General features: G+C 39.7%; 1 protein-coding gene across 1 annotated transcript; it reads right to left on the bottom strand.

Moving 5' to 3' along the window:
* Nucleotides 1-487: 487 nt before the first annotated feature.
* On the bottom strand, nt 488-17,669 carry LOC129729374 (uncharacterized). The gene is made up of 2 exons (XM_055687899.1): nt 16,112-17,669; nt 488-754 (listed from the first exon to the last, which is right to left on the bottom strand). The coding sequence occupies exons 1-2, from the start codon at nt 17,423-17,425 to the stop codon at nt 488-490; spliced, it is 1,581 nt and encodes a 526-aa protein (XP_055543874.1). The 5' UTR covers nt 17,426-17,669.
* Between the last annotated feature and the right edge of the window lie 346 nt (nt 17,670-18,015).

Below are 18,015 nucleotides of genomic sequence, written 5' to 3'. Positions count from 1 at the left end.
AGGGTATGTGCTTGAGTGCACAAACGTAGGCTTGACGTGGGACTATTGTGGGTGTAAAGATTTAATTCTGCAATAACCATAGCATATAACACACACCAAACGTACAAATACCATACACAACAATACACGAACAAAAAAACATACACCTGTCATAAACCATAGCATACAAACTAATAGGAAAAATAACTAACTTGTTGCATATAAAAGTATTCTGTCATAAATGAATTTTCCTCGGATGAATGCATTTTTGCACACACATGTTATACACACATACTATTATGTACCTTAGTACCACTTAGTAGGAGTTCGGATATTAACCACTATCAGAAACACTTGTTACTTGATCCAAAACCAAACTGACTGAGTCAGCCCCGCGCATTATAATTCAAACTTCTGAATGTGTATAACTACGCCAACTCGATCAATCGATCGATACAATATCGAAACATGTTCAAACATAATTAATCTACATTTTTTTTTCTTTGTTTTATCTTTTATAAACTCTCCTCGGTCGATCCTTTAATCTTTCAGAATGCCTAGGACTTGGCGTTTTCGGTTCCGTTGCTTCATTATCGCCTTTGCGAAACCTCTTTGCAGCCACATCATCTGGAAACCCAAGGAATTCCTCCTCCGAGACCAGCCTACGCTTACAGTGACTTCTGCATGGAACCGCCACGTTTGGAGAATTCTTAGAGTCGTTCTGGACCCTCAATTGTGAGCGATGCGCCTTTGTCGTTACGCTTCCAATACATATCTGAAATATAATAGGAGAACACTGTTTTACAAACTTTGCTTTTATCCATCTAGAATCATTTTTATTGTTATTATTTTTATACCAAATGGTATCTCCTAAATTCAGATTAGTAATTGGATCCACCGAAACTGATTTTCTATTACTAGTAATATCACAGTTTCGATTAATAATTCAATTAGTAATTCAATAGAATCGTCAGTTATCTTCGGTTTATATAGCTTCTTAGGATTAATTAAATCTAATAAAATCTTTGGTGTATAATTTATTAATTTTTCGGAAGGGTAGCTTCCTTCTTTCGGTAAACAAGTGTTTCTATAGTTAATAAGGAACAAACTGATTTGATCCTCCGTATCCAACTTACTCACTTCTTGATCAAACAGAAATTTCTTTAGCACCTCCTTAACAATCCTGACCGACCTTTCGGCTTGTCCGTTACTGGAGGGATTGTAAGGAGGACTCTTCATTACAATTATTCCTTGTCTTGTTAGAAATGAAATAAAAGTGGAGGAATTGAAGGGAGGACCACCATCTGTTACCACTACATCAGGAAGACCAAATCTGGCAAAAACAGCAATGAACTTTTTAATAACTTCACTAGCATCTGTACCAAATCTCATCCACTCTACTTCGATCCACTTAGAAAAACTGTCTACGATCAGCAAAAATACCTTTTGTCCGAAGTAAAAAAAATCAGCATGTATTCTGCTAAACGGACGAATCGAAGGAATCCAATGCGATTCGATTTTATTTTAAGGAACTGTTGCCGTTCTATCGCATGAACCACAAGCATGTACATAAGCCTCAATTGCTGCACTTATACCAAACCAGTAAACTGACCTGCGTGCCATATGCTTCATTTTAACAATTCCAGAGTGATTTACATGCAATAACTTTAAAATTTCTTTATGCATAGCTTTTGGGATAACCACCCTGTCCTGTAAAATCATACACCCTTCAACTAACTCCAAATCATGCCGATTGGAATGTATGTTTATCAATTCTTCGTCGATTTTCTCAGGCCAACCACCCTGGAAATGTGTCATTATTCTTTGTAAAAAGCTATCTTGCTCTGTCTCTTTAGCAACTTTTGAAAAATTCATTGGAACTTCTTGTGTAAAATTCAAACTTTTTACAAAATCCTTGTCAAAATCAGTTGGAACTGGTTAAGGGAGTGGAAACCGTGAACAAAAATCAGCATTTCCCATTTGCGCTGATGGTCTATAACATATCTCAAAGTCATATATTGCCAATTCTAAAATGTATCTTTGCAATCTGGTTACATAAATGGCATTTTTACCGGTTTTCCCGAATATTCCTACAAGCGGTTTGTGATCTGTGTATACAGTAAAGCTTTGGCCATATAAAAATTTATGGAATTTTTTAATAGTGCTCACCAAAGCCAAGGCTTCTAAATGCAAAATTGGGTAAGAACGCTGGGCTTTATTCAATCAAAAAGACGTGAAACAAATTGGTTTTTCTGTGCCATTTACTAAGTGAGCTATGACTCCCCCTAGTCCATAACTTGATGCATCCGAAACCACCACTATTGGTTTTGTTGGGTCGTAAAATTCTAGCATGTTTGCATCCAATAAGGCAGCTTTGCTTTCTGCAAAGGCCTTTTCACAGTTATCATTCCAATTGTATTTCACATCCTTTTTCAATAATTGGTAAAGACAAAACAATTTTGAAGAGAGATGAGGTACAAATTTCCCATAATAATTCACGAGACCTAAAAAGGCTTTCAACTCGGTTACATTTTCCGGGGTAACTGCTTCACTAATTGTATTGACTTTTTCTGGACTTGGAAGCAGGCCATTCTCCGTTATAACATGTCCTAAATACGGTAAACTGGATACGAAAAATTTGTATTTCCCCCAATTTACCTTAATATTGGCCTTATTCAAACGCTCTAAGACTGAGTAAAGTTTCCTACGACAATCATCTCGATCCTTCCCTGCAACTAACACATCATCTAAATAAACCGAAACGTTTTCAAGACCAACTAAAACCTGTTCCATGACCTGCTGAAAAATTGATAGTATTAATGACCATAAATTTTTTAGATTTTTCAGACAAGGCTAATTGAGTGTACGCACCTTTTAGATCTAATGAGCAAAATATTTTACAACCTGACAATCTAGCAAACAGGTCCTGCGCTACGGGAAGAGGATATGCATTGGGAATTATCAATTTATTGATGGAAACCTTGCAGTCAATAACCAACCTAATGTCCTGATTTTTTTTCATCACTACAACTACTGGTGAAGCCCATTCACTAGTTTTGATTGGTGTTATAACTTTCTCCCTCTCCAACATTTCTAAGTGCTGTATAACTTTATCCTGTAATCTGTAAGGTACAGCATAAGCTTTACGAAAAATTGGTGAATTTTCATTCAACACCAAATCTGCCTCAAACCCAAGAATCGGTGAAGAAAAATCCTTGCAGAAAACATTTGGAAAACACGCCTTGATATCCGCGATTGAAGCATCTTTGTGAATATTTTCACTAATATTACCTACACTGAGAGAGTTATGAATGTCTGTCTCCAATTAGGGTAAAACACGTCTAACCAATTACGCCCTAACAAAGAAAATCATTTTTACTATTCAAGACAATCAATTCCAATTTTTTGCTAACTCCCCTCAAGACAACATCAACCAAAACACTACCACAGACAGACAACCTAGCCCCATCAACAACGACCAATTTTTTCCAACACTGATCAAGCGGCATTTTAAATAGTTTGTCATATAGTTGTTTTCCGATTAACGTAATGGAAGAACCACAATCTACTTCCATTCTCAATAATTGCTCTTGTATCGCCACATCTAAACAAGGCTCGTTAAATTTCTTATAGCTATTAATTTGCATGCACATAAAATCACCTGAATCATCTGATGACTCATCCAACCCGGAAAGCTTCAATCTACTAAAAAGTTGCTCTAGATTATTGCTTGCACTACAGCCCGGTCGCAGCTCATCCGCAAATCTAACCGTTGGTTTCCTCTGACTGTTGATATATTTAAAACATTTTTTTAAAATATGACCAGATTTTCCGTAATAATAGCAAGTCAGTTTTTTTTAAATCCAAACCGCCTCTGTCTTGAGCTACTTCTGTTTCTGTCCTTACTACCACTCGCACTTCCGTTTCGCAATCCATACCGCATACCCGATTTGCTCCTACTTCTACTTCTACTTCTGTCTCTCTGCTGAGTATTACTCTCGAACCTATCTCTACGCCCCAATCTATGTTTTACCGATGCAATTTGTTCATTTTCTGGAACCCGCCAGCTCCCAATTAATTATCAACCTTTCAGCCGTTGTCAACGTAAGATTTTCTTCTCCTAGCATTTTTTGTTGTAGGTCTTTATCATAAACCCCCCTTAGGAGTTTATCCCTAATGGCGGTATCTTTAAATTTGCCAAATTCACAGAATTCAGCTTGCAGTTTTACTCCCAAAACAAAATTTTCAGCGGTTTCGTCCGCTCCCTGAACCCGGTTATAAAATTTAAACCGCTGTATCAAGTCTGATTCCTTTTTGTCAAACCGCTCTTTAAGTTTTTTAATTATATCATTATACTGTAGAGTCGATAAATCCCTAGCAGGATACAAAAGTTTAAGCTCCTCAAAAACTGCCGATCCGCTGAGAGTAATAAATAGCGCCTTTTGAGAGTTCTCAGGGACGTTATTATATTGGAACATAAAACCTAACCGTTCAACATAGTGTCGGAAGTCTCCATTTTTTTTAAACTTTTATCTGTGAACTTTTTAACGCGAACTTCCTTTTCCAACGTCCGTCTAAAACAGAGGTGGGCAATCCGCTCACGAACTGATCTAAAGAGCTGGTTCTTCAAAGTGAGTGAGTGATCTATCGCTCTTTTTTAAAGAGCGGTAACTCTCCCCTTACTTCAAGCAAAAAGCTGATTTTGTTGATCAGACACCGCAAGCGAGAGCCATATGAATGTTTTACACCCCAAGCGCAAAGCGGCGTGCGACACTGCAATAGAACTCCCAGAAAATAACTGCCGCCGGCTGCCTGCTCTCCTATGCATAACCATCCACCAGCCGCGGGAATAAAAAATAAAATCTACTTGCCACAGTTCACACACAGCACACGGGCTGGTAACGCCGGGACGCACACGAAAAGTGGAACGAAAAGAGCGAAAGAACTGGTTCACTGATCTTTTGAATCTATGCAGACAATCCGCTCGCGAGCTGGTCAGAAAATCAGTTCTTTAAAAGATCGAAATCTTCTGATCGCGAGCGGATTGCCTGCGAGCTGAACAAAAGAGCCAATTTTCCGAAAGATTCCGCTCTTTCAAAGAACTGAATCTTTTGATCAGCCTGCGAGCGGATTGCCAGATCAGTGAATCAGTTCTTTCGTTCTTTTCGTTCCACATCCATTCGTGTGCGTACTCGGCGTTAGCCAACCCGTGTACCTGTGTATGGACTGTTGCAAGGGTATGGACAGGGCAGACGTTTGGTGGCAGCTTGTTTCTGGGAGTTCTATTGTAATTTTGCGCGCGACCTTGCGCTTGGCAAATCGGGTGTAAAGCTTTTACCTGGCTCTCGCTTGCGGTGTCTGATAATTAGCTACACTGATAAAAACCAAAAACCCCGTGCCGTGTCAAATTAACCAAACTTAAACCTCAAAACCGAAAATTACGTAGGAACGAAAAGAGCGAGTGAGCTGTTAAAAAGAACTAGTTCATCTTAGTGAGCGGAAACGCTCTGATCCGCTCACTATAGTGAACCATTTTTCCCACCTCTAGTCTAAAATCTGATTCGTCTTCTTCGCTCTCAGTATAGCGATAGCAAGACGAGCTTATTCGTGTTCTCTCACCAGCGCTCACGCACACGAGCGATCTGGAGAATGTATTGCTATGAAAGGTCTTTTCTCTCACTTTTGGCAATCATACTCCAGTATGTGTTTTCTCGTGATCCATTTTTCGTATGGTCCACGTTGTTATATACATATACACTGACGCAATAGTAAACATTCTTTTTTTTGCAACCATATTTTTAAAACATTGACAATATTTTTCTATAATTCCTACATCATCCCTCTCCCCTACCTGTTAAACGAGGCAAAAAAAACTTTTCTTCTTTATATATACATATAATATAAACTTAATACGTTCCAGCCTTCCAGCACTAAATTTTCAATCAGTATCATCACATTGTAAATTATTCAGACCCCACTTATTCATTTCTCAGATCAAGTTATTCTTGACCTTTTCGAATAACAATATTAGAAAATAAACCATTCATTGAGTAGTTTTGCAGTTGCGTGTAGTATGTTGCCATCTGGCGAACCATCTGGTGTTAAACGTGATAAACACCTTCATTCTCACCATTAGCATAGACTTAAGAGACATAGATATCCAAGTTGGGCTTCGCTGCATATAATCTCAAAGCAACACTATGAACTTGCCATCTGTAGGCCGTTGGGTGAACTAAAGCATATCCACTCGGAAAAATATCATGGCACTCCTTATCATTTCAGTGGTGAGCTTGACCATATTCTCACACCCAGAAAAATATCATGTTACTTTCAATCAGATTTGTACGGCGGTTTTCAATCGACTTTACAATATAATCTAGATGATTTGCAATTTCGATTTATTACAACAACACTGCAAAGAAACCTCGCATAATTTTACAAATTAGCATGAGTCCCAAAATGTAAAAACCTCATAGATACTCTCATCGAATTGTCGAAGGTGACAAAAAGAAAAAAAAGCTTCACATTCACTTAAATTATTTTAACATTGTTTATGTTGTACTTCACGTTCGTGAATTTTGACGAAATAAGTTATGCTATGTATTGCTACTCGTTGTAAGTGAATTTTGAGGATATTAAGAGACGTATATAACAACGATTTTCAACGCAGGAATGTAAAACCGTAATTAAAAATAGCGTTTAGCGGTATTCACAAAAATAAATATTGTATCGTTTTTAAATAGAACTTAAAAGGATGAGTAAAAATTTCCAAATTTGATTTCTTTGCAAATATTAATTAATCGATTTAAGCATTCAAGCAAGGAATAGTGAAATTGATAATGAATGAGATCACAAAAAATAATCTGCAAAGGAAGCTACAAACCGAATAGGAGAACATTCTACAGCATTATTTGACGGCTGAGGCAGAATTATTAACCCAACCAGTTCCGCAAAGGGATCAAAGCTGTATAGCGGTTCTCAATCGGCTATTAAAATTGGTACAAACAACAACTTCATACATTTTGCTCGCAACACCTTTATAACGGTGCCATCTGATGACCTTAAAACTGTGATTATTAGCAAAATCGATTTATCATGCTCAATCCGCCAGATGAAAACGAAAACAAGATGGCAATACCGTATAAGGTTATTGAAAATTAGATGACAGGACCATACAATGATATTGGAAAACATGCTTCACCTTCACCACCTTGTCGTCATCACCAAATTAACAGTATATAAATTAGTTCAATTTTCGTTCACGCGCAGCGAAACTCGTGTCCACTGCATACTGCAAGAGTAACGTATTCTGTACTAGTCATCTTTGCTTATGCTTAAAAACATATTGTTGAAACGACTATGAACGATTAGTCATACTATCATCAAAATAAATAATTCATATCATGGTCATCTCATACATTGACATTTATTTTAGTCCTGTTGTAATCAGCGAAGGAAAAAAGCACCTCTAGCGATAATTGAATACATATAAAACAAGCCTAGGATGCGTTGACATCGTCGTCAGTATGCGAAAAACAAAGTATCGGTGCTGGTGCACTCTTTTTGCTTTCCTCTTTACGATATATTTCTATTCATTAGTGTACACCACAATACGTGGTTCTCAATGTGCAAAACTCGGTATATGAAGTAATTCGTCTCTGTTACAGAGAGCGATCAGAACTTGTTATATCCGTATTCTTTTGACTCATGAATATGATTTTTTGTCAGAAAAAGAAAGAAAATGACAGTGTATGCTCTCCTACTCTCGCTTAAACTCAACCGCTGCCGAAGTAGTTCCTTCCCCCACACATTCCTCTCACCGCACCACACCTCTGCTGCTGTTCAGGCGACATGATTTTCTCCTGTTGCTATCCTTTATTCCCGTAACTACCGGCCCATGGAGAGACAAACGCAACGATCGAATCGCTTCTCAGAGCTGATGTAGTCTAGTCATGTGTTTGTTTTCTCCCAGAAACCTATGCACCCTATCATCATTTCATTATAGGTTGAGAGGGTTCGAGTTTAGTCCCGGCCTGTACACATCGTGAAGTGCACATATGATGAATAAACGACGATTGCATCATATTCGTTTCGTTTCCATCACTGGGTAATAAATCATTATTATTATCTAGACCATATAGATTAGTCTGTTAAAAACACCGCACAAATCTGACTAAGCCTAGAATAATAGCAATTACCTTAATATTTTTCTGTGTGTGCTCATTAAATGTAGTTCACCCAACCGCCATCATCCTCGGAGGGGCGTCACATTTTTGTTGCCCGTATTGTTGGTTGAGTTGGATATCTATGTTTCAATAATCTAAGCCATTAGTTAACAACTGTGCGCGACGTTGTTGTTAATATTAAAAGTACTTAGAATTCAAGCAGTTTTTTTTTTTCGGTGCTCGAGCAGTTGCAAGCATATTAAAATTATCTGGCATCTCTGCAACCAGCTACTGTCATATATCTTAAAATGAACTGTCACGACTGTCACACTTCCTCTACCGACCGATCGCGCTGAACAAATCCTCAACAACACTATAAATATTACTTAGAGGCGAGATGGGCCGTGAGCGGCCTCAGCCGACTTGACAGGGCTCGTCCGGGACTTTTCATGCATTCACACTGCGCCGTGCCTGAACCGTGCCTGCGCTGCGCTCTGGCTGAGAAATGTTGATGTCTGTATGTGAAAGAACGTCTTTCTCTTTTTTTCATACCGCAGCTCACTCCGCGCGAAATATGTCACTACAACATACACGCATCCACCCGAGTGCCTTCCGTGCACTCTCCGGCCAACACAAAGTATCGTCGGCAACGATAGTTTTTCTCTCGCACTGCGGCAGCACGACGGCAACTCAACGCTGCCCCGGTCTGGGCACGGCGCGTCGGTGTGAATGCGTTCATAAGAACGCATGCAATCAATCTCAAACGAGCCCGGACGACACGCGGAACAGCCACGGCCCGGTCCCGGAACGGAAGCAGTGGGAATAGCCCTTAATACTGCCAATAAAAAATGGTCTGACTGCGGATGTGAAATTGATTAAAATAATTGCATTAGTGATCTTGTCACAAGTACAAAATTTATTAAGCATGAAGGTAAGTAAATCAGTATTGCTTGTTATTGATTTGAAACATTACGTTTTTATGCAATTTTGGGAATCAGAAAAAAAAAAACATGAAGTTAATGATAAAAGGTTGTCGATGGTTTATTTGTTTATTTGTTTATTTCTAAGTGCATCATCTGACATAAAGTCTTAATGAAAAAGGATAATCATTAAAAGTAACTAGAATTAGTTAACCTACGTTTAAAAATATGACTAGGCACACCAAAATCAAAAAGATGCTCGACACTCGTGAATGTTCTCACACAAAAGGCAACAGGTTCATAATAACCATAGTTCGTGCGATGGAATTGGTTCAAAAGCATCGAAGAGGGCCTCAGCATACGTTGAGATGCACGGAAATTCATCAATGACAGCAACTTCGGGGAATCCAGTTCAGCGTTTAGAATCTTGGCAATGCATACAGCCTGTTGTACTTTGCGGCGGTGCTCTAGAGTGTCTAGTCCAAGCAGGCGGCAACGATCCGGGTAGGGTGGCAGATTCGTAGGATCACGCCAAGGTAGTTCTTTCAGGGCCAATCGGACGAAACGTCTCTGTATACGCTCGAGGCGCAGGTTCCATGAAAGCTGGTGCGGACTCCAAACCACACTTACGTTTTCTACTAGGGGTCGTACAAGTGAGCAGTATAAAGCTTTTAGACAATGGGGATCCTTGAAGTCACGTCCAATTTTTGCGATGAATCCTAATTGCCGACTTGCTTTCGAAATAATTGCAGTACGGTGACTATCGAAGGTCAGCTTTCTGTCAAGTATAACTCCAAGGTCGTTGACGTAATCTACTCTGCGCAGCACTTCTCCGTCGACAGCATAATCAAAAAGTATTGGCCGTTCAATGCGGTGAAAGGTTATCACTTCACATTTAGCAATACTTAGAATTAGCGAGTTTAGTTTACACCACGTCACAAAGGTATTTAAAAGTGATTGTAGATGATAACAATCCTCGATGGTGCGAATCGTCAAGTAAATTTTTAAATCATCGGCGTAAACTAATCTGCAACCAATCCCAAGTGCATCAGCAACGTCATTGAAGAATATAATGAAAAGAAGCGGTCCTAGGTTACTACCCTGTGGTACGCCAGACTTGTTCGTGAACGCAGACGATACACCTGATCCAAGCTTAACTTGCAAAATTCTATTACACAGGAATGATTCAAGCCATTTAACGAACCGTGATGAAGCACCAAGACGGGAAATTTTGTTCAGCAGTATTCGATGATCAATTCGGTCGAAGGCAGCTTTGAGGTCAGTGTAAATAACGTCAACCTGTACGTTTCGTTCGAGTTCAGAAATACAATTCGACGTGAAATCCATCAGATTTGTTGTTACAGATCGCCCAGGAACAAAACCATGCTGGTCCGAAGAAATGTAGTTGCGTGTGCAATTCAATACAATAGAGCTTACAATGATCTCGAACAATTTAGACGCAGCTGACAGATTAGTTATTCCACGGTAGTTTTTGACATTTCGTCGATCACCACTTTTAAAAACCGGAAACATATAGGAGTGCTTCCATACCTCAGGAAACTTCCCTTGAGCCAAAGATTGGGTGAAAATTGTGCAAAGTGGAGCAGCCAGAATATCAATACAACGGCACAAAAGAACGGCCGGTATTCCGTCGGGACCAACAGTGTACAAACATTTAAGTTTCTTAGCGGCGGTAGTAATCATGTCATGTGTGACTTCAAAAATGTCAAGATCAACAAGGTCGGCTGGCACATTAGCCGCAGCACGCCGAGCATCGTCATTTGAGGCACAATCCGTGGCAAATACTGAAGAGAAAAACTTCGCAAAAAGCTCACAAGAGTCAGAGTCCGAGCAGGATACCATTTCCTCCAAATAGACGTCCGAAGGAGTTGAGCGACTTTTCCGTTTTGAATTAACAAAATTCCAAAATTTTTTCGGATTTCTGCGCAAGTCTGTTTGAACTCCCAGAACATATGATTTGTAAAGACTAGAGTTTAACCGCCGATATTCTTCACTTGAGCGTTTAAAATTTTGTTTAGATTCGTAAGACCGCAAACGGCGAAGCCTGCGCAGGCATGCGTTTCGTTTACGCTTTAAAACTCTTAAGCTGTGATTACTCCAAGCTGGAGTGGAAGGCTGTTTCACAAATGGTAAATTTTCTCTAAGCCATGAACCAACAACTGAGCAGAAGTTTGCTGCCATCAAGTCCACATCGTTACTGTTCAACAGTGCTGGCCAGTCAATGTTTGAAATAAAAGCATTAAAAGCTTCAAAATCGATTCTTCTGTAGTTTAATTCCCGCCTCACGGGTGTGTCACTAGAACAGCCAATCGCATTATACAAGTTAGTAGTAGAATTTGTCAGGGGGGGATGGTGTACATCAACGGGTAGCATCGGGGCAACACTCTCATCAACGAAGATTTGCCATTATGCCGTTCGTTGGTGGTTTTGCCATTATGCCGTTCGTTGCCGCACCCGCAACGAAAAGGTGTAGCTACCCATAAAAAATTGAACTCGGCAACCGTCTGTTATCACGCTGTTGTTATCCAAGAATGGTGAAGCTTCAAATATAACTAAGAAATTGGTGAGTAAAAAAAAATTCAAAGAAAAAAATAGTGATGGCTTACTTACGCCAATGACAGCTAGTAGATTCTTATTGGAAGATATGGTACATGAACATATCCTTAAGTCGCTCCGGTTTCCTAATTGTTCTCTGCGGTCTCTTGTTGGTCGGAACCGTAATAACTTCTGACGTATCTTTTGTCATATCGGATGGCTGATAATCCTCATCCGCTGGAGGCAGAACTTGGCTTTCATGATCTAAGTCATTCTCGATGCTCGCCGCTAGTTTAAGGTCCTGCACGTTGCGGGAGTATTGAACACCACGGTCACTCATGTTGCTTTGAGAATGTTGGATCTATTTTATTCTTTGGAACTGCCATCAGAACTATGTCACCTACAGAAATATCGGACGGCCTTGCGCCTCTTCGAGCGTCGGCATCCTCTCGATCAAGTTTGTTATCCTATTTAGCCTCCCACAACGCTGGAAACGAACCTCTATATTTCCACCCTACTAAAAGTTCAAAAGGCGTGATATTGAGTCTTGCATGGGGTTTCATGGTATTGTGTGCACGCACATAATATTGCAGAGCTTTTTTCCAGCTAATGCCATCCAGTTTCGCAGCCATCAAAGCTTCAATTATTGCTTGATTCTGGCGCTCTACTGCGCCATTGGTTTGAGGGCAGAGGGGAATAGATTTCTTCACCTTCACCCCCTTTGCTTCCCAGAACTCTACAAATTCACTGCTTTGGAAGGGAGGGCCGTTGTCGTTCTGTATAATAAGAGGTAATCCCCAAGTGAGGAATATCCTCTGAAGCGCTTCTTTGGTTGTTTTGGCATCAATTGATCTCATCTCTACTACTGAGAGAAAGCGAGAATACGTGTCAACTAAAACCATGAATTCCCCATATCCACAACCATGTACCGATAAGAAGTCCACTTGAAGGATTTCCCATGGGCCATCTGGGAGCTGTCGGCAGGAAAGCGGAATCGGTGGATTTTTTCTAGAAATGGTAATGCATGTGACACAACTCTTAACGTAATTTTCGACCTCCGCGCTCAAGCCGGGCCACCAGAAATAATCTCTTAATATTCTTTTCATAGCAGGGCAGCCTATGTGCCCTTGATGAGCTTCATTCAATGCCCTAATCCGTAGTTTAGTTGGAAGTATGATTTTGTCTTCTTTGAATATGAGAGGACCCAAAATTCGAAAATCCTTGGATTGAGCCTCATAACGTGCATATTCCTTTGACCACGTACCGGATTTCATTGACGATTTCACGGCGAGTAATTCCGTATCACTTTCTGATTCAAGCTGAATATCTTGCCATGTGATCTTCATAGAGCATATATCCAATGAATAGAGCAAATGTTTCCCATCGTCCTCTTCGAATGGTTCATCAATCTGTGATTTAGAAATCAGCCGAGATAATGCATCAGCTACATTGAGGTGCCCAGGAACTCGTTTGACTTCGAAATCGAACGCTTGTAACCTCAATGCCCAGGACTCAGCTCTCGATATGGAACGTTTGCAAGATTTGATACCATCTCCAAAAATAAACTCGTTAGCTTCGGAGTCTGTACGAACCACAAACTTTTTTCCTGTCAAATAAAAAGTGAATCTTTCGATACCCCAAACGATAGCCAAGGCTTCTTTTTGCGTTTGAGGATATCTGCGTTCCGTGTCAGTCAACACTTTAGATGCACAGGAAATAATCCTGGGAACTCCTTTGCTAAACTGTACGAGTACTGCACCCAATCCTATTGGTGATGCATCAACGAAGAGTTCGGTATCATCGTGAATGTTGAAATATCCTAGTTTGGAAATAGTTTGCAATGCCTCTTCTTTCATGTAAGCAAATTCTTTTTCCAGGTCACTGTTCCAGTAAAAACATTCTGATTTCGCAAGTTCTCTCAATTGTATCGTTTTGTCGGCTCTGCGCAAGATAAATCGTTCTGCGAAATTCATCAGTCCCAGAAAACTTTTCACTTCTAGTTGATTTTCAGGCCTGTGAAACTCGCGAATTGCTTTAAGTTTCTCGTTTTCTACACTTAAACCATCGTGGGAAATTTGAAAGCCAAGAAATTTTACGGACTGCTGACCAAAAACGCTTTTCTCTTTATTGATGCTAACATTGTGCTCACGAAGTCTTTCCATTACAGCTTGCAAATTTTCGTCGTGCTCAGTTTTTGTTCGTCCTGACACCAGAATGTCATCCAGATAGTTGCGGACACCTTTGCAGTCCGCCAATACTACTGTCTGTAGTATCTCATGGAATGTGTCCGGCGCGTTAGTAAGACCAAAGGGTAGTCTTTTGAAGCGGTACATACCATCTCCCGCAAAGAAATTCGTCAAATGGCGCGATTTGACGTCGAGAACCACGTGGAAAAACGCGCTTGTTAAATCGATAGTTGAGAACCATTTACACTCTGGAAGATCAACCATGATCGATTCCAAAGTGGGCATCTTAAATGGACTCCGGATAATAGCCTTATTAGGACCTCTCAGGTCAACAACTAGCCGTATGTCATTTGATCCTTTAGGTACCACTAAGAGTGATGAGCAATACGACTTATCCATAGTGTCGTCTACGCGTTCAATTATTCAAGATATCAGAAATTCATTGAGTCGCCTTTCAGTCTTAGATTTAAACGCTGGGGGAACACTAGTAAAATTTTTCTGGATGGAGGTATGCTTTTATCGTAGTTAAGTACCACCGGAGGTACGTTAAACTTAGGGAACTCTCTGTTAACAATCAATGACCGAATTTCTCCTGCGAAATCGGTATCAGATCCAGAATGAACTGGTACATTCAGACCAAGCTGTAGAACACTGTACCGAATTGCTGTATTTCTTCCAAGTAAAGCTCGACCATCTTTGGCTACTGACATGCTGAGGCGTTAAATGAAGCGAAGCGTTGAGCGTTTGAGAAGCGGAATAAACAGAAGCGTTGGGTGAAGCTTCCTATGACATACTGGAGCGAGCGTCGCAAATGCGTTGTGTTGTCATATTCCTAGATTCCAGTAGCGGTTTTGTTTGAAGGAAATATGAATTCGTCCAATGAAGATTTTTTTGCTTCTTCAAGCACGGTAAATTACGTTTTTAGTAAACATAGAGATTTTTTTATGAAATAAAATAATATTACTGAAGTGAGTTGCGCTACACACGTAGTAAAAAATATAAGAAATTATTCTAAATTTAAAACCCGTTGACCCCGAGCAACGTTCAACTAATTTATAATATCTGTTAGGATTTGAATAACCCATGTGAGCACAGCTAGTTACTCAGCGGCTTGCATTTTCGCGACCAAAGAAGTTCAGCATGCTAGATTTCTGGCCATTCAAATCAAAACTCAACAATATCAATCAATAATATCAGTGCTATTTTCCCGACGACCTGAAAATTTTTTCCGATAGTATTTTCTATCCTACTTTTTTTCTTTTTTAAGATTTAAGACCAAAATAAAGCAAATATTAAGTACCTGGCGATATCAGGTTTAGTCTGAACATGGATTTACTGCACAACCCTCTTCTAAACATTTTAACATTTTCTAAACGAAAATGTATTTCATTTGCTTTTTTCAATTACCAAACCAAAACAAAGCAAATATAATGCACCTGGCGATAAAAGATTTAGTCTGAATATGGTATTACCGCGTACATATACGCGCGTCAAAACACTACTCGTTCTGTTTCGCCGCCTCTATCGACGCGTCTTTGCCGCTCCAGTATGACCGGTTTGAGCGTTTCATATAGACGTTCGAAGAAGTGGCTCTGACGCTTTTGTGACGCTTTTTGCTTCGCTTCATTTGACGCCTCAGTATGTCATTAGCCTTTAACGGCATAAAACTGCTCCATGAATCTAGGTCGATCATCGCTTATGACAAGTTCTGCTACAAAGCTAGCTATCACTGGAATTTCATTAGAAGTGGCATAGGCTTTGAGTGTTACGTCACTACCATCCTTCACATAGAACAATCCGAGCTTAGATTCATAACTACTTTCGAGCATCTTGTATGTATCAGCTCCTACAGTGTTAACCTCTGCTCCTGAGTCGATCAGAAATGGAACAACTACGCCTGCAACTTTGCCTGCGATGATTTCATTATGGTCATAATCATTTGATATACTACCAATTTGCAGAAGGGGTTTTGATGAGGTAGTTACATCATTATTACTGGATGTATCTTGCTTGCAACTGGTGGAAGCTTTAGCCATGCTTTTTGGAGCCAAGGGCTCTTTTATTATCAAACGACACGGAAGGTTCCTCTGCAACCCACACAAAATCAAAAATTGATTAATTTTATATTACTGTTGCTTTTCAGTTTAATCAATTCATTTTTATTTTAGATACATTTTTCATTTATTTGATTAATCAATAGCAAGGAACATTTGAAAAGGATAAAAAAAAAACCAAACGAGGTCTCAAGTAAAAAAAGAAACAAAACAAATAAACAACAAAGTCATGATGAAGGAGATACACTTACGGATTCCTCAGTCAAATCATCACCATCCGTTTTAACCACTGCTATCTTTTTGGAGTTAGTTGATTCGTTGTCATCATTGCTGTATCGACGCTTAATCGGTTTGTTTGCTGGTTCCTGATGGCAGGCACGTTCAAGATGTCTCTTGCGTTGACAATTTCGACAAACCTTATCAATAGCATAACATTCAGCAGCATTATGCTGCTTACTCAGGCACCTCCAACACATCAAACGACTGGACACATTCCTGGTAAATTCTCGATGAGCATATCCTCGGCCACCTCTAGCTCCTCGCCAGTTTCCAGAAAATCGGTAATACTGCTGGTATCTTGTACCACCTGCGCCGTTGTTCGTTTGCTGAAGATTACGCTGGCCACCGTATCTAACAGCTGCAACTTCAGCCTGTGCTGCCGCCCGATGAGTTCTAGCGAACATTTCTTCGTTCAATGTCTCCATCTCCAAAGCACGCACTTTCTCAAGAAGATCAGCGATAGACCCACCTTTTCTGAGAATCTTCCTACCGGTCTCGCGAACTTTCCGATTAAGAGCGTGCGATTGAATTGTATCAACTACCTGCTCTATTAAACTGCTATCATTATTATCGCAGACTTTTGCAACTGATATAACTCGTTTGACATATTTCACGTCCGTCTCTCTTAGTTTCTGCGTCAGTGACCTAAGCTTTTGTCTTTGCATGAAGATATAGTCACGTGATCCAAAAAACGCATCCAAACGTTGTGTTGCATTCGAATAAGGAAACGTTTCCATATCCGGTGAGTCAGCATTCGAGTGTGTTCCCTCGAGGACATCCAATAATTTTAGACCTGCCTTAACGCGGAAAATGTTCATCTTCGTCCTTTCATCAGCAACTCCAGCTAATTGCTTTGAAGCTTCCAGCATCTGTCTCCATTGTTCGTACGACTTACGATCTATATCTTCTTCTCCATCAATGGGCTTGCACTCCGGAACCTGGAGAGAAGCAAACGATAAGTTGCTCATAGATGACATGAGCAGTGAGTTTTGATCGTGTGTTGCATTATCATCTCGCATAGTAGAATGCATTCGAATGAAACTTCCATCTTCAATCGATTGCTCCAAAGTCTTTTTATCCGATTTGGCCTTTTTCAACTTCAGTAGGAGGGACGTACTACGTTTTCGCTCTTCCTCAAGCTGTTTTGCTAACGCCACGGCATCTTTTGCTGTTAACTTTGTTCCTTTCCTATTAAATAGATATTCAACAAGTATCACCATTACTACAAGATATATATTTACAAAAATGCAATAACTTGCATTGTTCGTGCATTGTACGTGCATCATTCAACATTTACCACAAGTAGCCTTGAATTAGATGAATATTCAGTCAGAGCTTTACAGACTCATTAGTATCCAACTAAAATCAAGGTTATTCTATAATATCTATCTATTTTAAAATATATTAAAATGATCTAAATTTAAACATGTCACCATTTAGTTCATCAGGCTATTCAGAAATCAGTAAAAAAATAGATCGCTATAATTATGTTCATTGTATCTTGTTTAAACTATTTTTTTTTTACCTGCGATAAATATCTTAGTCGGATCCCATGCCAAGACGAATTTTTTTAGTCGGACACATCTTCCCTTACTATCTTAGGATTGAATGTAACTCAGAAGGATATACAATTAATGGATAATGCGGATAATGTGTTTTGTAAAAAAATATAAACCCACTCGAAAGTTGGACTTCCTTAATGTTCAGCGGATTCACACGAATCAAGTGTCTTTCTTCAGACTCCAACCCGCTCGGAGGTTGGATTTTAACTTACATCTGATCCACCCGGATCAAGTGTCCTCCTTCACAACCCGCTCGGAGGTTGGATTATAATTTACATATGATCCACCCGGACCAAGTGTCTTTCTTTATACTC

Source organism: Wyeomyia smithii, chromosome 3 (genome assembly GCF_029784165.1).
Source record: "Wyeomyia smithii strain HCP4-BCI-WySm-NY-G18 chromosome 3, ASM2978416v1, whole genome shotgun sequence".
NCBI lineage: Eukaryota > Metazoa > Arthropoda > Insecta > Diptera > Culicidae > Wyeomyia > Wyeomyia smithii.
This window is presented reverse-complemented; position numbering and strand designations above follow the sequence as displayed.

Bases quoted from the DNA above. Each gene is read 5' to 3' on its own strand.
- LOC129729374 (XM_055687899.1), bottom strand. From the start codon at position 17,425: ATGATGCACGTACAATGCACGAACAATGCAAGTTATTGCATTTTTGTA. The intron at 755-16,111 runs GTAAGTGTATCT...ATTATATTTCAG, and splicing joins ATGATTTGACTGAGGAATCC to ATATGTATTGGAAGCGTAAC.